General features: G+C 38.7%; 1 protein-coding gene across 9 annotated transcripts in view; it reads right to left on the bottom strand.

Annotated features, from left to right (window-relative positions):
• Nucleotides 1-440: 440 nt before the first annotated feature.
• LOC129769411 (guanine nucleotide exchange factor DBS) overlaps nucleotides 441-18,166 on the bottom strand; it is a 179,943-nt gene continuing 162,217 nt past the window's right edge. For 8 of the 9 annotated variants that reach the window (XM_055771689.1, XM_055771680.1, XM_055771681.1 and 5 more), the window contains 8 exons: nucleotides 16,161-16,346; nucleotides 10,498-10,700; nucleotides 10,297-10,411; nucleotides 9,852-10,049; nucleotides 9,575-9,780; nucleotides 2,169-2,460; nucleotides 1,983-2,109; nucleotides 441-1,922 (listed from right to left, as the gene is read on the bottom strand). In XM_055771689.1, coding sequence (XP_055627664.1) covers nucleotides 1,816-1,922; nucleotides 1,983-2,109; nucleotides 2,169-2,460; nucleotides 9,575-9,780; nucleotides 9,852-10,049; nucleotides 10,297-10,411; nucleotides 10,498-10,700; nucleotides 16,161-16,346 — 1,434 coding nt within the window. In that variant the 3' untranslated portion in view covers nucleotides 441-1,815. The other variant, XM_055771685.1, reaches the window with a different exon arrangement.

The following is an 18,166-nucleotide window of genomic DNA, read 5'->3' as shown; positions in this document are numbered from 1 at the left end:
TGGAACATAGACGAAGCAGCTAGTTTACGAACTAAAAGAAAAATAACCCAAGAGATAACCACCAGTATGGAAGTCGTGCCACAAGCAATCAAAATACAAAAGGAACTAATGAACATTACAAATAACAAGACGGATCGAGGGCCGTACAGATTGTATATTGAGCTACGAGAAACGCTGAATGGACACAGACGATTCAACAAATTCTCCCTCGGAAGTAAAGACTAAGGAAGATGGAAGTATACAAGAATCAAGTCGAAAATATGAAGCTGGTTGAGAGAAATCGAATAAAGGGGTATGTGAATAGCTACTTCAAGGCGAACTTGTTGATGGACGGAATTAACCGAGAAGAATTTCTCCGGTGTTCAGCTTGTTTTTTTATAGTTCGTCCGTTGCCCTCGGTTGCATTTGTAAGGATGGTCATCAAAATAAATTGTACCGCGTTCCAGTTACCATATATTGCTGAACAAACATTGTTCTTGTATTATTGTTAATTTAATTAACCGGCGCTGTGTTCTCACTTTCTGCTTTGATTCACGTACGCTCATAAGCGAATAATTTGGATGTTAATCCCATCATAATATGCGATTGATTTATGATTTTTATCACTTCATCCGTATTTGAAACGCTTGCTTCCTTCCTTTCTTTGTTTTTAAGAGGCTTTAAACTTTGCAGTTCATTCGCTTGCGAAACATGTTCAACCGATATGGATTCACCATTCAATTTCCCTTCCACTTTTCATTTACATTCTAAAGATTACATATAAAACGAAGTAATATTAATAATAGCAGTAAAAAATACAATATCTATCAAAATGAATGCTCTTCTCAATAACAAGCAAATGATGATTTGTGATTTCATCGCTTGAATTTTGATTATTTGTTCAATTGTCTGTAATTATCATACGCGTGCCATCGCATTGCATTATCGAACATACTTAAAAAGAGTTTACAGTCTAGTTTAGTCAGAGAAGGAAGTAAAAAACAATGTACAACAGAGACAATGTGAACGCAAAAGAGGTAGAGTGAGTCAACGAACTCAACCAATAAAACAACAAATAATCGCTAATATTCACAAACAACATACGAGGAAACGGAGCTATCAATAAATAAATAACTTAAAAACGAACAAACGCGCGCATCGAAAGGATATCTGTTCTTTCCTTTACTTTGTTCCAATCTTCATACAATGTTGAATATAATGAGTTTGTTGCTGTGTTTGGGTTATCACTTATCATCACACACTGTTTTGCTCTTGGGTCATTATCAACGCGTAAGTATTTACCGGTTCGATGTTATGCTTGCTTTGGCTTTGTTCTACATGTAGTTTCAAACATTAGAGGTGCTCAAATCTGACGAATTTGATTTAGGCGTAAGCGTAGTTTTTTGTTTGACAACAGGTGATAGGATAGAAAAAGGAAGATAGTATTGAGTAGAAAATCTATTTTGTGAATGATTCTTTAAATTCGAAATTCTTAGCAGGTTTTCTTTATATTGATTGGATGCCCCTAAATTATACGCCAGCGTTTTCAGTTATTGATAATTGATGATTCCATCTAATATGCGGCAACGGCTTCTAAATCCCTAACATTTGCTATCATGTATATTTTTGCTAGGTTAAACAGAGAGTTCGGTTGATTCAACATGTGATATGATGAAACGACAGTTGGAAATGATTAGGGTTTATGTTATGTCTCTCCACAATTGGATTTCCTGTCCGTGTCGACATGATGTAACGAAGAAGCAAACGCTTGCTCACATAGAAACACATACACATTTACCTAATCCTACCTTAATCGAATCTATTGTCTTTACCTCTTTAATGATCATTCAATTTATCTTGGCTACGAGCACTTCGAAGTCTCGACGCTTTCCGGTTCAGTGGCTCCAGATATGCAGCAGGAGCCCATCCCTCGAGACCACTTGCTGTTTGTACAAAAATAGAGCTAAAGTTGGTTGTTTACTCAAAATAATCAACTCACTAACCCATAGTCTTCACAAACCACCATCCAGCGCAGCCGATCTTGAGCAGTTCCACGATATCTCCTTCCTTCATTGACACTTCCGAATTTCCCATTGCACAGTAATCTGCCAGCGACACAAATTTATGACCCTATAATGAGAGAATGTTCGATTATGATGACACACATTTCACATTGCGGCATCGGTTACCGGCAGGGCACCGTCTTCCCCATGTGTAAATTCGTCCTCGCTGTTCGAATAATCCGAACTCCAGGCGCTCGTATCCTGATTGTCGTGCTCGGACGAGGACGAGGAAATGCCGGCGGCACTCATCATACCGTCATCGGTCAGATGCGAAATCCGGGTGATGACTTCCTGTCCGCCGAGGTGCTGAATGTTGCCGACTGTGGCCGTCACTGACTGTTGATCACAGCTGAAGGTGCGATTTGGCATACCATGAATGGCCTGCGGTACATCCCACGAGGTGGTCTTATGCAGGTGTCTGCAATCAAACGAAGGGTGTGAAGATGTGGTCATTTCTGTTTCTTAACACAGGACTTAACAGGACCGAAAAGAAATCTGTAAGACATACGCCTGGGACCGCACGTTTAGGGGCAAACTTGTACGCTTCATTTGTTCAGATTCCATGAATGAGATCGTTTCCTTCGTGGAGGATGAGACGAAGACGATACATAGTAGGACACTTCGATTTTATGGTTTGGCATCATTGCTTGTATTATTCTACCAATTACTATTTATCACTGCCCGAAATGCTTCGATAAGTTTGTATGTCTGGATTGTTTTAATAGAAGACATTTTACGAGTTTGGAATAATGTTATAAAAATGTAATTTCGAAAAAATAAATTATTTTACAATGATTTTTATCGATATTTTACTCGTTTACCTTGAGTTGGGGCCGCGTGTGCAGTACTACACACGGGTAGTTTTTACCCTCATATGGCAGATGGGGATGAAATTTTATGCTAGATGGGTTCCTGGCACCATCTAGTATAAGATTCGATCATTGGACCCTCCAGGTTTTTACGAACCATCAAGTGTAGAAAACACGAGTTATTTCGTGATCCAAAAAAAAAACTAGTGAGCGGTCCTTAATATGTTAGCTGGTAAGCGCAAGACGGCATTGCTTTCCGAAAATCATATGATATCGATGTTCTTCTATCGAACAAAGATTGCCCAAATGGAATTGCTATGTATGTTCTGGAATCGCCATCGAGTTATATATTGTAAGCTACTAAATATGGGCGAGTTAATCATTCGACTAGTATACCGAAAACAGCTGAGAACTTGCTCGAAGATAAGAAACCCAATATTTTGACGTAGGACTACGTCTAACAGGAATATATGGTGGAAAAAGGAGGTCTAAATCAGTGTTGAAAAAAAATTATCTTCGCTAAGCTCAAATGCATAGATTTTCGGGCTAGGTTGCATCGAAAACCTATATATTCCAAACGAAAATCAAAATGACAGATCCAGACCAAGACGGGTCTATGGTACTAGGTGAGGCCGTTTCGTCACTAAGTTGGTTAGGGTCTCGCCAAACAAAATCCTGCGCGATTTCTTGCAAAGTTCGTTTCATCGAACTCTGGCACTTTTGTTCTCTAAAATGTCCAGTCTGACTATTTTGTTTTTTTTTTAATTTTGACTCAAAATCAATGCCAGAACGAATATCGTTTCGAATGTGATGAATATCAATTTGTTGCTTTTGATATTCAAAGTATAAATAACAGCGAAGTTATGAACCCACTTAATGCCGCATTCATTCATTATAGCAAATTTGTTCATTCATCAGCGATATGAACAAAATGAACTCTTTTTTTATTGTCATCAATATAATGAGGGCAGTGTGTTTCGAGATGAAAAAAAATCATTTACACTGAAATAAAATTATAATCATATTTATACTCGTGAATATTTGTTGATATTCTAAGACACTGGTCTACACGCCGAAAAAATTATTCATTTTTTAACCGCGAGGACCATCACCGAAGACCAGCATGTAGTGGAAGCAGCGACAGAAGCGGCAACAACGGCAATAGCGGACAACGAGTTTTAATTTTGTTGCGCTCATACTTGGATTGGGCGATCTTTATAAAAAGATCGATCTTGTCGAATCGATTTTCCAAACGACGATCCCTAGATCCACTGATTAAATCGGTATCAAAGAATCGATCTTTGCCGAATCGATTTTTGCCAAATCAATCTTTAAATAAATAAAAGCTTTTTTCGATTTATCTGCTTATTCTGAATGTCGTCCTTTCTTCAAACAGGGAATACAAATTTCATATTCAATTCAAACATCAAAAACATTTTGTTTTGTTCCTCAGCATTAAGGCCATATCCACAGGGCATTAATCTAGTGCCGTCAGGCAGTCGTTTAATTGAATAAATTAATTTAAAAAGCATTATCAGAAACTTAACAACCGTACAGAACGATACAGAACTCAGCTGGCAATGATCCCATAGAACCCAATCGTGCCATACATCTGTCATTTAGTCGAAGCCGATTCTTGATTCCAGTTCTAAGAAAAACAACCTTTCGCCTGTTATTTATGTCAACATCAGGTTCAGTGATTCTATGCGCAACTGGTTACAGTACATTTTCAGTAGTTGCCACTAGTTCTGTCTCCGTCAGCATTTGCACAGAAGGAAATCATAGAAGAAGCGATCCAAAGGTTGACATTAGGTTTAAAAAAATGTGAGGTGGCCTTTGGTGCGATAAAAAAATGATTTATACTGAAAAACAAATCTACAAAAAGGTTTTCTAAGATCTCGAGTACAAAAGATCAATCCAAAAAATAGGAAATCGGAATGGAAAAAGATCGATCTTCTAAGAATCGATCCGAGATCGCCCAATCCTAACTCATACACTAAAAGACTCCACAGACTGCAGACCGACCCAATTGAATTGATGTATTGCGCGCGTATGCATATCTCTCCGTACTAAATAAGAAGTCGATCTAACTGTTGGTTGGAAAGTCTGCAATTTGCGAGGGCTTCAAGGCCACTGTTCCACAAATATTATCAGCAACGACGAACGAGTTTTTATTTTGTTGTCACCCAGTGGACAACCGTCAACCATCGCTCTCGTATACAGTATACAGTGATGATACTGATGCAAAATAGCCTGTGGCTGCATTCAGTTGTCTAGAAAAGTGCATTGGTAAAATGAGGACACAAATTTCGACATCGCGAGAACGAGAATGAATTCATTGGGGCTTTTCAGGACCACCAAACCTTTCACAAAAGCGTTTTTTTTCTTTTTCCCTGTTGGGTGTGAACCACTGCGTCCATTATTTTGAACTATTGTGGTATACCCCTTTTTATACTTCACTTCAAGCTTATCTACTATTTATTGATGAAAGAGTAGACTGAAAGCTATATCGTGATAGGTGCCGATCAGGAATAATCTGTTTGATAAAATTTATAATCCTGATCGGCGACGCAGACCAAATTTCCTTGGGCTCCAGAATAGCTTTATCAAGGTGTTGAAGTCTGCGTCTAGTTAGAGCTCCGCAGTTACAGAGCAAATGTTCCGAGGTTTCGCTTTCGGCATTACAAAAGCGACATATATCATCTTGTGCTAAACCTATGTTCTTAAGATGGTATTTACTCGGGCAGTGTCCTGTTACAAGACCAGTGAATGTGCTTAAGTCTTTCTTATTCAGGCTTAGCAACTGTTGAGTAATTTTAATACTCGGCGTAATATTTTTTTTCGCCTGTTTAAGTTTTGCAGCCATCCAATTGACTGTCACTTCCCGGTCTTCCCATTTTTTCAGCTCGCTTTTCAACACACAGTAGGAGAGTCACAAAAGAGTTATTACAAGTTATTACGAGTTATTACAATACGATGCATTCTGAAGTGATATCCGAAATAATAAAACTACTCAGATATTCGATAAATTTTCAAGCCCTTGGTATAGTCCTACGTCTCTGCGATTATGTCTCCGACATTACACTCCCGTTTTTTCTGTCGAAGGTTTGCATCTACTAGAGAACAATTCGCAACCAGGAACTGCTACGGCAGAAGGACTCGAGTATATAAATATCGTCGATTAACGAGAGAAAATATGTATGAATTTTTTTTTATACACTGCTTAAATATGCATGGTCTATGTAACCACCAGCACCAGACAGTGATGGATCTCAACACACGTCGTCCAAAGTTTCTGAATGCTCACACGTCTTCTTGGTTTGTCAGGTCTGGTGCCCATGGAGGACAACTGGTCTTATGAGCGTTTTTACAGGGAACACTCTGGAGCTCCGTTGAGGAAAATTTTCTGTCTCTATACTCAAAGCAGTGAACATCGTTTGTTCTGCTTGCTTCGGGTCATTACATGTCTTCGTTTCCCCTCGAGCTGGAACGTGACCAAATATTTCACTTGCTGATGTTTGTGGCATTGCAATCACTGCATCGAACTGACTCCATAGAAAGGCAGGCTTTAAGGTTCTGCGTTGCACATCATAGGGGTTCGTTTCCTCTTGAGCTGGGGACGCGACCAAATATCCCACTCGATGATGTCTCTGGAATTGCAATCAATGCAGCGTACCTTTCCACCACAATTATGTGGGGAATCATCAAATTGGGAAATTGTTGGCTCACCAAGAAAATAAAGCCATTCTGAAATTACAGTCGCAAAACTTTCTCCACCAAGGATGATTGCTACGCTAATCATAAGCATAAGGAGCAATACAACTCTTTTTGATACCAATAACATTAACAGAAAGAGATTCGTTTGAAAATTTGTAATTGCTCTCTGTGTGTGCTATACTGGACGCTTGTTTGGTGTTAGTTGGTATGCGTTGTATGAACAATGCCTAGTGTTGCGATTCCACTGAGACAATACTAAATAACACGTAGCACGATGATCGATACTTGCAAGTATTGTCATTTTTGATGTTTCCGTGTGGTGCCAAAGATAGATTGATGTAATTAGGAGATGTGGAATAATGGTGCTGGTGCAACAAGTCTATAGTCGTCTGTAGCCGAGTGTGTGTCAAATGCAAAAACGGCCGGAATAGAGTTCACGGTAAATCATAGGGTTGCTGAGCGGCCAGCACAGAAAATCCTAAGCATAGAAATTACAGTAGCATAGGCTGCACACGGACATCTCGAATGCTGAACTTGCAAAAAATTACTCCATCTACCGTTGTGACCGGAATCCTCGCACTAGTGCGCTTCGACGTGGCCGTGAAGTCTGAGCTGAATTGCAAAACCGTACATCTTGAAGATTGCGAGAATTTCGAGCAAGTTCTTTTTCCACATGAATCGCTTTTCCTGTGATGCAGATACTGTGATAGACATTCGTTTAGCCGCACTTGAAAAAAAAGTTGAAACACTTATAAAACAACTAGGAATGTTCTTTTTCTCGGGATACTTATTTGCTGTAGTGGTAGTATATTCAAGTCATTTTTATTGAAAGGACGCGCGTCACAATCACACACACACACACACACACACACAAACAAAAGGCGGCATCGGTGGATAAAAACATTCAAACGTCGTTTTTTCCCGAGACATATGTTTAGCCACAGGCTATAAAAATCGAGTTTTCGCATAGTCACCAAGCCTTTACCTGTGTTTTTTGAAAAAAATACTTGGGAATGTTCAATTTACAAGATAAATATTAGATGTGCAACGTAAAAAGTTGGTCAGATTAGTGATTTACGTAGAATTTAAAGGAATGGCGAAAGGTATTCTATTGACGGAAGAGGGGCGGAAAATAATAAAGATATTCAGTGAACAAAAGTTTTCTAATCGCTTGATCGTAACAAATAATGGTCTATCTGAGAAAGTGGTACGGAATTTCTTTCAATAGTGCCAGAAATATGGGATATAACGACCAACAAATGGGAACACCAAAGTTACTTTGCGTCTTAAAGGTCGAATAAGACACGAAGCAACCAGGAAACGAAACCAATGAAACTAGAATGGAAAAATGTTGTATTTTCCGGCGAAAAAAGTTCAATTTGGATGGTCCGGACTGTTACAGTTGCTATTGGTACAATTTAAGTCAAAGGCATGTCGTGAGATCGAAGCGAAACTTTGGGGGCGGAAGTTTGACAGTGTGGGGTGCCGTTTTCTTTCACAGCAAGCTTCCCATTTGTTTCATTTTCTCCCGAATGAACTCCGAAAAGTATCTTCAATTACTGGAGGACGTTTTGATTGGCTATATTGAGAATAACGCTACCGAGGATGTCGTTTTTTCAGCAGGATTAGCATAGATCCACGCAATCGAAGGCATGGTTTGCCGAGAAGGACATTCCGCTTCTTGAATGATCTGCTGGCAGTCGATTGCAATCCCATAGAGAACCTATGGAGAATCTTGGCCGAGATGGTCTATGCAAACGGATGACAATTTGACAACATTTCTAGTCTCAAGGCATTCAGGAGTTTTGAGCTATAATCAATATGGCAACACTTTAAAAGCTGTCTGACTCGATGCCAAATCGAGTTTTCAAAGTGATCCGAAATGGAGGTGGACATACTAAATATTAGCTACCGATTGGACTCGAAATTTGCCGCACAAATTTTCTTTTATTGAAATTTTAGGATTCGGCTAAATGAATGTCCACCCTGATTCCATATATTTGAATTAATTAGAAAACAAAAAGTGAATTTATACTTTTTTTTAGAATGAATTCAATGAAAATAAACAATAATCGTCTTTTATGAGCAAAACTGTACAAAGAATTGACTTATTTTGAAAAATATTGAGGGAACATAGGGTGCGGCTAAACGAATGACTACCACTGTATATCCATCTTTGCAGTCATCTCAATATCTATACAAAACATATCTATACCTATACCGACGCGATTATCGTCTTGGGTGATTATAATTTACCCAATTTGACATGGAATTTTGATGAAGATGAACAAGGATTTTTGCCGCTCATTGTCTCATCCGAACAGGAGGGTGCTCTGGTACAGGACTCAGACAAATCAACGATCTTTCCAACGTGAATGGCAAGCTTCTCCTTAGTGATCCGCACTTCTTTCAGCAGTTCGAACCGCCTTCCGCCATTCTAAATGTTGCCCGTCACCATAAATCGTATATAGAAAAGCATCACTCATCCGATTCTGAGGGAATAGCGTGAGTATAACTTTGCACGGATTTTGAAACTATTAACTTGAGAGTAGCGGCATTGGATGGGGAACGGTTACTTAACATTCCTACCCTGGACGACGCCTTCTCCGTGTTCTATGGCAATATTTATGAGATAATGCATGATTTGTTACCGGTAAAGACTCGAAAGCCTTTTATGAATTTCCGACAACCATGCCGGAACCGGCAATTGCGTAACCTGCGAAACCGTCTGCGTGAGGCCCGAAAACATTACTCTCGATCTAGGACTGCTGAAAAGAAATATTGTACAGCTCGCAGAAGCCGAGTACTGCAAGATCATGACCTGGTCTTATAGAAGTTGGACAGAGTGTAGAGTCGACTGAACTGCAGAGTTTAAAGCCTCTTTAAAACAAAAAGATTAGATTAGATGGTGAATAGCGGCTTTAGATTCTGAACTAGCCAGCATATTTACCAGATCAAAACCCAATCGAAATTCTATGGGAAGAGAGTAGGACCTATAATACTTACTTGTGATTCAGTCCGTATTGCTTTATTTTCTCTCCTTTGAGCTCCTCGAGCTGGTTCAGTAGCACCCGCTTGATTTCCGCTACCCACTTGTTCTTAATGTCTATCGTGTTAGCCTGTATCGTGTGCACCTCCTGTCGACCCTGGAGCCACACCTCGAACCTCCTCGGATCGCCACGTACCGATTCGGTGAGACCGATTTGTGACATCTGAAATAAAATGCGAATCGTAAAATGTGCGAAATCACGTGCAAGTGTGTCGAAGTGTATTGCCAGCCAACCTGCAGCCAGTGCTTGAACTGGTAGGTACTCTTGTTGTGGCCAGTTTTCGAACCCTGCTTGCAGAACAGCATCGCCTTCTGGTACAGGAATATATGTCGGTGTTGGGTTTTCAGTCGGAGCCGGAGGTCCTTTTTGCTTTCGGTCCACACTTGGAATGAGTCCTGCAACAGTAGTTCACCCTGTTGCGAGAGGTCGGCCTGTGTTTGTAAAAAAAGAAAATTGAAAATCTTTGCCATCACTGAATTTGACCCTGGTATTCGTCCGTCTGGATTGCAACGATATGCAAATGAGTTGGTCATCCGCGGGTAATTGTATTGAAAACCAATTAACACATATCTGATGTAGACGATTAACCAGCCGGATAAAGGAGTGTCCAGCGAAAGTGCCAAAGAGACACGCCACCAACGGCATTGAACTTTACATTTCCCCCATTGCTCTACTTACGGGAAAACCGGTTATTGCGATCTGATGCATCGAATCGTTGACGCACTTGAGCACCACCAGCATGCAGTCCAACGCCTTCTGCAGCTCGCGTGAACATGTCCCCGTGTCGCTGAATCTATCAAAGCGTTATAATTATTATCATTATTTGTTGTCGTCATAGATGGGAATGGAAAGAGGTATATGAGAATCAAGAAACGTTACTTCAACAGATCTTTTAGAAGAAGCTGGTACTTGGTAATCCTTTGTACTGGTTTCAGCAGGTACGCAGCGAGCGGTAGTTTGTGGCCGAGTTTCTTCTGACATTCCTGCAGGAACAGGTGGGTGTCCACGAGTGTCTCCCGCAGTCGTTCCGAGCGGGGAATATTCTGACAGTAGTACGAGTACAACCGGAAAAATGTGTCCCTCTGAAATGGAAGAGATAGAAAAGGTATTTTTTGAGAGGTTGTCGTTATCATCCTGAATAAAACAGAAATAGTTAAATGAGTATGAAATGTTTATTTGAATCAATACACTGGTGTGCAAATAATTTCATGAAAAGGCCAGAATTGACGTGATCCATGCGAAAGGTTCAATATCGCAACACTTTCAACACTTTCCGTGATTATTTTATCCGTATCGACGAGAGATCCTCACAAAGGTAAACCAGAGGTATGAAATCACATACAATCTAGACCAGCGGTAATCAACCTTTTCTCAGAGGGATCACGTGTCAGTCATGGTGTCGTGGGGCGCAAAAAAAGATAAAGAAAGGAAGTGTCCAAGCCAAATCAAAAATTCAAGAAAAAACACTATAGTACAAACATTTGGTAGCACTGACAAGGGCTGATGAATGAATGCTTGCTTAGCGATGCTTCGCGAGGCAATTTCGTCAGATATCCAAAATACCTTTCAGAATGAACATGAACTGCTGATTGCTCGTTGTCAGAGAGCGACACTGGAAAATTTAACTTACTGAATATAGTTTCCAACGCTCCCAAAAACAACGTCCAAAGAACACGGCAACAGAAAATTCGGATCGAATCGGGTGTGAAGTGGAGTGGAGGCGTCGACAGCAAACGTTGCAGAACAAATTTTTACCTACAGTTTTCTGCCGAAGAACGCAGCTCTCACCATTGAAAAAAACCCTTTTTCACATCCAACTTGAAATGCGCTGCATTTTGACGCCACTTTTACAATGCTCGAATTCATATTGTACAGAATGTTTAGTTTAGTTTTCCAAATATGCCTTTTATTAGGGCTAGAAGCGAATGAATTGAGAAGAAGTGAGAGTCTAAGAAAACCTCTATAATTCAAAACATCATCGTCATCACACCAACAAGTTCGTACACGCTCCTAAATTCACAGAATCCAATGTTTGTTTTTGTTTTCTTATTCCTTTTATTTATTTCATTTTCATCAGTTACTGTAAGAAATCAAAAGAATTAGGCAATTCAATTTTAATTTCGTAAACGATCGAGAGATAGACAGAAGGAAAACATTATACGATAAGAGCGAACCGTGTGTACGGTCCTAAATTAACAATCTCACCTATCGATAGCGGGTGCAATTAAACCCAATGCAATAGAATAACGGAAAGGAAAGAGACCAAGGATCGCACACATTTCTTATCGCGCTAGGTTCCGTTGCTCTTAGTATGCAGTATGAGTGAAAGATAAGCTTTAGCCAGGAGTTGTATGTGTTGAATCACAGATAAGCGATAGGTAAAGCACTTATATGCAAAGGAGCAAGAACGTTTATAGTTTTCTCTTTCTTTCACACGTTAGATTTAAATTTAGGCTAGAATTAGGATACAAAAAATTGTATAAAAACCCAAGGTTCTCTGAATAAAGCAAGTAGTCCTTGGAATGGTATCGTACGATTGAATCGACGGACGAGAGTTCTTGAGATTCAGGTTTTACAATGTCCGCAGCAATAGTTGTATAAATTGCGCTCGGAGTCCGTGAAGATCTTGTACTCGTTGATCCTCCTGCTTAGTTGATATTTAATAGATTGATCAGCTCCCGTTCGGTGCTCGTTACGTACGGAATTAGTGCGAGGGCAGTCAGTTCAATTTGTTAAAAGAAATAACACTGGTTAGCTTCCGTTCGTGGCTCGTTCCGTAGGCAATAAGTGCGGAGGCAATCAATTCAGTTTGTTCCAGGAACAAGGGTAATTCACTCGACACTTTTTCTTACTTCAACCATATAAAGTGCCAATCCAGATTCACGAGGTTGATTCCTTCGTATCAACTGAGTTTGCGTATTGGACAACTTTTACAGTTACATTTCATTACCTGTTCTCTGAATTAGCATTTTCGCATGCTAAAAAGAGTAGAAATCCTTAACCCAACTTAGCTTACCTTAACCTAATCTAAACCTAAGGTTAGCAATACCGATTACCCGCGGCAATTCGGGGTTAGTAATCAAAGTATTACGAACCAGTGAAACCCTATTACTCCAAGCAAAGCCTAACCGACCTTAGCAGATATTCAGAAACCCTTTGAATTGTTTTTCGATATTTTTCTTATTGTTCCATCGTACTTCTCGTATTCCATCTTTGGACGCTAACGAATAATCATTGCGAGTCCAAAATTATTCAAATTGAATTCAATTGTCTCTGCAGTAAGCCAGAGGGCAGCTTTTGATCTGTAACATTTTTCGGAAATCTGTGACGTAATCAACTACTCTGGATCACTGATTTGTAATTTCATTCGCAAATGTATTATAGACTTGACCACAAATGCTGTAAAAAGGATAATCTATTCCTGCCATTTGGTGATAGAACCTTTTGCTACGCGTAGGAATTAAGTCATTATACATCAAAAATAAGGCCGTCAAAAAGATCAGTTGAGAGAAAGGTTTTACTGAAATTTTCGTACAGAATTCCCCATTGCACGTTGAGCAGTTCTGTTTGCAATCGAGGTTTAATATTCATCACATTTTGAAGGTGGTTATATATATTCCTACTTGTATTTAAGTTGGAATCCGCTTCTAAACTTCTAGCAATAACCAGTCATTCCCTAGAGTTTCTTGTTAAGTATCTATGGTTAACGTTATTCAACATAAATTCATCGAGGTGTTGGTTAGGATCGCGGTATGCGTGTAGAATGTTTTTTTTATAAAAAGACTTTTAGATTTGGTTGTTACATCTTCCAATCATAAACCACCCTTGAACGTTGACAGGTATAATTCCACATAAATTTGAGGCCCAGAACGACAGTTATTAAATCGTTAGAGAAATTCATATATTCATATATAATTTTACCATAAATACTAAAATAATGAACTAGTTCTAAGACTCGATCAAATTCGTGACTGTTACGTATGAGAATGTTGATATCGTCCGCATAAGCAATTAAGGTAAACTGACCGAATATCGCCTACTTTTTTTGACCCCAAAAATGATGCACTTAAAATTTAGGGAAACGGGATTTAAGTTATTATGGGTATTCCTACATATAATTCCTATGACCCATCAGAGTTTGAGGTCGAAATACTGAATGGTTTGGCCACCGCGAACTTTTTTCTAAAAAAAGTCAAATTTGAAATTTTTGAAAAGTAGTGCCTAATATCGCCCACCAGATTTTTTATTAAGAAAAAAGTAAAACTGTAAATAAAAGTTTATTATGATCTATAGATTAAAAACTCAATACATATCAATACATGTCGTTTAAACAAGTGGTACACGTGTAATTCTTCTTATTCGGTGCATCTTCAACGGCAGCATCACATGCTACATGAGCCCACTGGTAGCATTTACAACAGGATCTTCTCCGTTATGTCCCCGGAATAAAATTTCTTACAAAATTGGGAATTCATCACATTATAAAATTTGGTGTGCGATATTCGGGCATAGGGTGGGCGATATTAGGCAAACATCGTGTTTTGAAAAAAGTGTTGAAAAAAATTATGAAAGCTTACTTAGATTGAATTCGCTAATCGATGATTCGAAACTTCGTTAAAAACTCTCCAACTTTCATGTATCACATCTGCAAATTTATGAAAATTTCTATTTTTAACAAATTTTTCCAAATCACTCTGAAAAGTTTTGGAAACACGCGATTTCTTCTTCTGCTCAATTTTGTTCTGCTTGATGCGATACGGATCCCGACAACATCTGTATGAGTAGGTACCTACTAAAGGTAGTAGTGTGATTTTTTACCACCAGATCGCATCATAAACAGACGAGAAATCAAGGTGGGCGAACTTAGGCTACTGGGTGATATTCGGTCACTTTACCTTATTCTTATGAATTAATTTCCAATCAGACAGCTATTAATATTCGCATAAATCATTCTAATAAAAGGCTCGATAGCCATACTCAAAGGACAGCCTATCCGTACTGACGAATTGTTTGCAAAGGCATGTGTTCGAAAAGCATCGAATAAAACTCTAGAGTTAGCGTATTTATTTAACTTTTTTAAACAATTAATAAATATAATTGGAAATTGGATTTTTTCTACAATAGCCCACAAAAAATCGTGATAGCTCGATCAAAGGCTTTTTCGAGATCCATACTAAGAAGAACTTCTTTGAAATGACGCGTTCGGTGTGATTTTAACAGCGTATTCCGAAGAGTGCGCAGATTGTCAATACAGATTGTCAATACAGGAAAATCTATAACATCTATTACAAAAATTTCGATGCATTCTAAAATAATATTCGATGTGGTAAATAAGTGGATTGTATAATATAATTGCGTAGTTCTACGTCGAAAATATGCGGCCGTGTCCTAGATACAACTCCTTACATTTTTTTTAAATAGTTTTTTCCACATTTTTGGGACCAAGATTATACGTCAGCTGTCTAAGACCATGGCAGGTATAACCGGAACCATTTGAATCGGAAGTTTCTAGAATACAATTGAACTGTAAATAATATTGGGTAAAATTCGTTTAAACGCAAGCTAATTTTTGATCGAAGTCCTCAAATAAGCGATCATAAATCTGTCTTCACAACTATGTTTGATTTGTCGTCGGTTGTTTAGTTTAGAATAGTGTTGAAACGGATAGAGTTTTTTCCCGGATACCGGATACCGGATATCCGGCAAGCTTCGAGGCCGGATAGCCAAATATACGGCATTTGTTAGACGAATACTGGGAGAAACTGTATGCATGCAAATGCAGGATAACATTTTTCCAAACGCTGGATTGAAAAATCATTTCAATTCCTTGGGGGAAGGTCCAATTTACCTTATTGCAACCTTCTTGGATCTAAGATGCAGAAATGGTGTGATGCAAAAATACAGAAGCACTCTCGACCAGACGGTATGAAAATCGATGCGGTGCCTCCACCGAATAACCATGCACCACTATGTACAATATCTACCTTCCATTCTTCATTTGTATCAAGCAAAACAGTTGTGTTTAACATAAGCATTGAGGAAGACTGATGTCTACTAGCTGAAGCGAAACTGTGACTTGAATAATTTATCAATTCATTCGTTTTCAGCCTCGAAAAAGGCCAATTTAGTAAACTAAACTGATCTCTCGGTCATTTGGGAAACCACGTTGCCGTTTGGTCGCTATCTAGATGAGTGATGAGTCGTGAATGCTATGAAATCGCGAATAGCTTGTTTATACTCAATAAAATGAAAGTGGAGCTTAAATAGTAATATTTCGCCGTCTTATTGAAACCAAATATCAGCCAGATTCAATACTTGCATTTGAATTTTGTATCTTTAACAATTCCTAGGAATTGAGTGCAATATTATGGATTTATCAGGCCTGCACCATTTGTGAGGAAAAATGGATAAATCCGCCAAAATGAATGGGATCAATGGGCCGAGAATTTTGAATCGAACCGGAAATAATTCTTTATACATTTTATTTGAAGCACCTCATTGTCCTTTGCTGGAACTGTTTCAAAATAGGTTTATATACTCACCCTCTGCACGAAGCACAGCGCTACCAGCTCCGTGGTGGAGATACAGTTCTCCAAGTCCTTCAGAAATATATCGTTGTGGAAGGTGTACAACTCGTGCAGATTGCCAAAGAGGATGTCTGCCTTGCCTTGCAGCCCCGGCGGTACCAGCGAGCTCATCTCTTCCGACTGCATCTCGTCCCGATAGCCCTGTTTGGATGGGAGAAAAAATGCGAAACAATCAATCAATGGTTTTTTAGTGTGCCTATATGAATGATGAGTCTCGGTAATTTGTTATGCAAAAGCCGTTGCGCTTTGCAGTATGTACTTGTTAGTTAAGTGTCGAACTCGGCAACCTTCAAAAACCAGAAACGTTCACCGCTAATGGCCAATACCATTTGGTTATTCTGTTTTTTTTTTTCTGTTACGGTACTTGACAACACGCTCAGTACACGAGGGTTGATTTTTATAGTGAACGGTGAATTTTTAAAATAAGAGAATGAATGTAGAGACTATTCAATTTCATTTTAAACATTAGGAAACAAATATACAATTGAAAACCTCTGTGATTTTAACATTTCAATTCGATACAAACTAAATTCTAAATTGCAAAATTGATTTCTGCCAGCATTCAGAGTGATGTGAAAGGGTTTCATTATTATCCGACGTGATAATGACTCGGAACCGGTTTCCTGATTCGGACAAGTTGTTGTTAACATGCGCCAAGTGTTGCTTTTAGCCCTTTCGAATGTACGACTCAATAGTACAAAACACAGAAAAGGGGCACATTCGACAACAACAACAGAAAAAAAGCAAGGAATGCAAGGTTCCGTTATGCAATTTTCGATCTGTTGTCTGTTGGCATTTTGATATCACTGGCGAGTATCTTATGCACGATCCGTTGTTGTGAGATGTGCCGGCGGAATGTCCGACATGGCGCTAATTGATAGTTTGTAGCCGAGGGGAGTCATTGGTTGATTTTCATGGGAAAACTGAGTTTATTGATCAACTTGGTATTCGTGTATGATATATGAGAAAAAAAGAATGGATTGAATTGGATTAATAAAAAATTATGGTTGGGGGAAAGTTCGTTTCATCGTATTCACTTTTTTGCTTCCCTACGTTCTCTCATTTCAGGTTTACTTGTTGAAAAATTATCGAGGTTTAACTTGAAATATTAACATATCCTCGAAAATCCTGAACCTTTTTTTTATTTTTTTTATTAATTTTGGTTTGACGTATTTACAACATGGCCTGATTAAAATATATCCTCAGTTAACTCGGTTCGCGGTTATCTCTTTTCCATTCTGCGGGCACCTCGTCCTCCTCAGTTGGTCAGACCAAGTGCAGCAGGACCTTCAATTATCAATTTTATTTTACAGGATACATACATCCATTTTTCTTTATGTCATTCACCGAAACACCTAACCTTAATATTCGCTATTTATCAATTTTCCTATATATAGCAGAAGAGTTTGGTCAGCTGTTTATTTGCTTTTGTCGTAGGACTACGCATAACAGTGACGTGACAACATTTTGACTCACTAAAAACAGGTTTTTTTTTCTTGTTTTCATGTATAAATCACAGATTTTCAAACAGTAAACGGTGTCAAAGTAAAATTGAGAAAATTTCCTACAAGTATCTTCAGTTGGAGAATATTTAACAATTGAATTCGCTCGTTGCCAGCCCAATACTTTGCGGTTTCCGACTTTTGAACATTAATTTTGTATTTTCAGTTCGGTTTCAAAACATACAAACAATCTTTGTTCTAGGATTGTCCTATGATTTGTCAACAAAAAATGAACGTGAATTCTTGTATATTCAGTTTTTCAAAAACTCGCAAGAACTTTGTAAAAATCGACATGCACAACATGTGACGTCACAACGCGCTCTGTGTGAAAAAAACAGTCTCCACGAAGTGTTGTCACTTCACACAATCAATAAATTGTATTAAATAAGGATTTCATCGTATTGTGGCAAACTATATACTATTTTTTATGTTTCTTATTACTCTGAATTCTTCTCACTT

This window comes from Toxorhynchites rutilus, chromosome 2 (assembly GCF_029784135.1).
Source record: "Toxorhynchites rutilus septentrionalis strain SRP chromosome 2, ASM2978413v1, whole genome shotgun sequence".
Taxonomy (NCBI): domain Eukaryota; kingdom Metazoa; phylum Arthropoda; class Insecta; order Diptera; family Culicidae; genus Toxorhynchites; species Toxorhynchites rutilus.
The sequence above is the reverse complement of the archived record's forward strand: the minus strand, read 5'-3'. Positions and strand labels throughout refer to the sequence as shown.